At 37.1% G+C, this 2,790-nt stretch overlaps 1 protein-coding gene across 1 annotated transcript in view; it reads right to left on the bottom strand.

Annotated features, from left to right (window-relative positions):
- Positions 1-344: 344 nt before the first annotated feature.
- The window catches only part of LOC101301118 (protein BUD31 homolog 1-like), a 3,639-nt gene continuing 1,193 nt past the window's right edge, over positions 345-2,790 (bottom strand). Inside the window, exons 2-3 of the mRNA XM_004302965.1 lie at positions 1,434-1,722; positions 345-715 (exon numbers count right to left, since the gene is read on the bottom strand). Coding sequence (XP_004303013.1) covers positions 560-715; positions 1,434-1,715 — 438 coding nt within the window. The 5' untranslated portion in view covers positions 1,716-1,722 and the 3' untranslated portion in view covers positions 345-559. The remainder of the gene's footprint in view (positions 716-1,433; positions 1,723-2,790) is intronic.

The raw sequence follows: 2,790 nt of genomic DNA, 5'->3' as shown, positions 1-2,790 counted from the left end.
TTCAGAAGGATGGTCTAGAATCTTTAGGTATATCAAACACAATTTGTTGGATGTAGGGTTTCACTTTTATTCCTTTTTCCCCTCTTTTTCTTTGTGCGGGACAAAGAACAGCTTAATTGACAAGTCTTGTGTGTATTAGGCTTTTTCCAGTGCTACCACAGAAGAATGAACTAAAGCTTACCTTGAACAATACTTGGTAGCCAAAGAGTGTCCTCTAGCCAAGAAAACAGACATTCAGAGTTGTCAAGCGGGAAAAATCTGTTTCACATTGTCACTCTGGAAATTACTGAGAAAATAAAAAATCCATCCCACACATGCAACATTATCAATAAGCAAACTCGTGACAAACCAAAACAAATAATGCACGACGGCATGCTTTTTCTAAGCTTTCAAGTTTGCATTTGGTTAAACATCACAACAATTTGTTCTTGCAAGATGAGACATACTATTACAACTCCCAGCCGAAAAGATTCAAGGTCAGTTAAGGGGGGTACAATCACTACACATGGACAAAGGCTAAACTGGGCAAACCATTTGAACTTGAAGAAGAGAACAGTAATCAATCTCCACTGGCACAGCCCCTGCAGCCACAGTGCACGCACTCTATAACCTTCTCCTCCCTCAGATGCTTGGGCACTCGGCAGACACATGTGGTTGCAAAGTTGTGATCCCGAGGCTGCATGCACCTTAAACAGCAAAGGCGTTCATAACCCGGCTGCAAACACAAACCATATATCTTTTAGTTGAAGTTGGAAATTAAGAGACTAAAGTAAATAGACAGCATAGCTTATGAGTTTGATGCAATATTTTTCGATCATTTTCCAACACATTAATTGAAGTCATGTTCATCCAGTAAACACCCTCCAAATACATGGCACATGTAATATCAAAACATGGGTTTTCATTACCAAGAAACTTTCGAAAATGAGTTTAACCAATGTTTTGGAATATGCAGGTCATTTCGAACATATAAATCGAAGCAACTGTCATCCAATCATTTCCCATAACCTCCAAATATGTGGGATAGGTGTACGTTCCTTGTCTTAATATCAAACATCAACACTTACAATGCACGTAGTAAAATGCTGCAGACAATGAGTTTACCCTATGTTAAAGACTTTTCATATCAGGAAAAAAATGTTGAACACCTTTTATATCGACTCTCTTAGGTATATGCACGACATGTGTTCAACCTCTATGTATCTCCCTTGCACGGCTAAAGGTCTAGCATGCTATGCCAACCCCAACTTATTCCTTTACTGAATAAACTTTTTCTTTGCTCACTTACAGTACCTTCATCATTATTTACTATGTTTCAAATCACAATTTTGGGCCAGTTGATTTTCAAATTCATTTTGAGTCAACTTATTCACAAATAAACCAGGGCAACATATTAAATATCAAATCAAATTGAAAGAGATTCTGAAACAGACCTTCTTCCACTTTGCAATTAGATTGCGGTCAGCATAACCTTGGTCCAGGCAGAACTCATACAATTCCTTGGAAATTTCTTTTCGGCGATGGTAAAGGTCAAAAATGTAGCGACTCTTTTGATGTGCTATCTTGAAAATGGGCCATAAGGTTTCACATTTCCTTTTACCATCATGAGTATCATTCTCAGCTTCTCTCATCTTTGCTTGCAGTTCACGAAGAGTAGGCTCGATTAGTTCCCAGCCTTCTGGGTAGGTAACTCGATTAGTCTTTACCTTCGGCATTTTCTACCTGTCATCAGCGGCAACATAAGATGAGTAAACTATCTGAAATTCAATAAGCCATCAACATCAACACAATATAATGTCCTGACAAGATAAGGGATCCCCCAGATAATATCAAAATGATATTAATCAGTAGAACTATCATCAAAACAACTATACTACCAGTAATTAATACAAGTAAAGCTACACAAAAAAAAGAAAAGAAAAGACCATCAGTAGCAGCAGTAGTCACAACTCACAACCAAAAAAGCGAATTAAGTTATTATATTGAGTTTCCTCTCATCATGGTTTCAAAAAACAAGTGCAATGTTCACACATCAACCTAGTTCTGCCCCTTTGTCTGCCACACTGGATCGGACTGTACAATGTAATGAGATAGCTGTGTACTCATACTGTCCACACTATTCCGTGCTGTATATTACTATCATCACTAACAAGGCAGACAGGTTGAGATCCCAATGGGTGTGGAAATACCGTTGGAGAAATTATGGATTGAACTTAGAGTTTTAAAGGGAGCAGTGTGATTAGATGAAAGTAGGCGTAATTATTTTTTCCTTTAATGTTATGACATATTATCATTCATCATTTGACTCTTCATTAAACAGTGTAGATAATGCAACCATATGCTAAAAGTTAGCACAAACTCATAAAGTAGAATTAGTATTACAAACAAAAATGATTACCACAAATGCATAGCTCACCTTACAAAAAAAAATGCATTGCTCAAAAGTCACAAAGATAAAGATGTAACAGCCTATGTCAGTTACTGGAAGTACATCAGTCAAGCTTCTCAGATACATCATTCTCAACAACATTATGCAAAGACCCATCATTTGAGAGTGCCACAGCCTAAAAACAAGTAAGGTATCTAACAATCTTATTCTTCCATAGCTATCCATATAAAAAAAACAGGAGCAAGATAGTGAGGAATTCAAATAATGCACACCAAGAATGCAATACAACCAAAATGGAAGAGTGACATACTTACATTTATAAATGAATCATAAAGTGCAAGTTTATCAGAACACAACTACTGATAGCGAGCGAGAGAGAGAGAGAGAGAGAGAGAGAGAGA

Source organism: Fragaria vesca, linkage group LG6 (assembly GCF_000184155.1).
Source record: "Fragaria vesca subsp. vesca linkage group LG6, FraVesHawaii_1.0, whole genome shotgun sequence".
NCBI classification, from domain to species: domain Eukaryota; kingdom Viridiplantae; phylum Streptophyta; class Magnoliopsida; order Rosales; family Rosaceae; genus Fragaria; species Fragaria vesca.
Note: the sequence above shows the minus strand (reverse complement) of the source record. Positions and strands in the feature narration are given on the sequence as shown.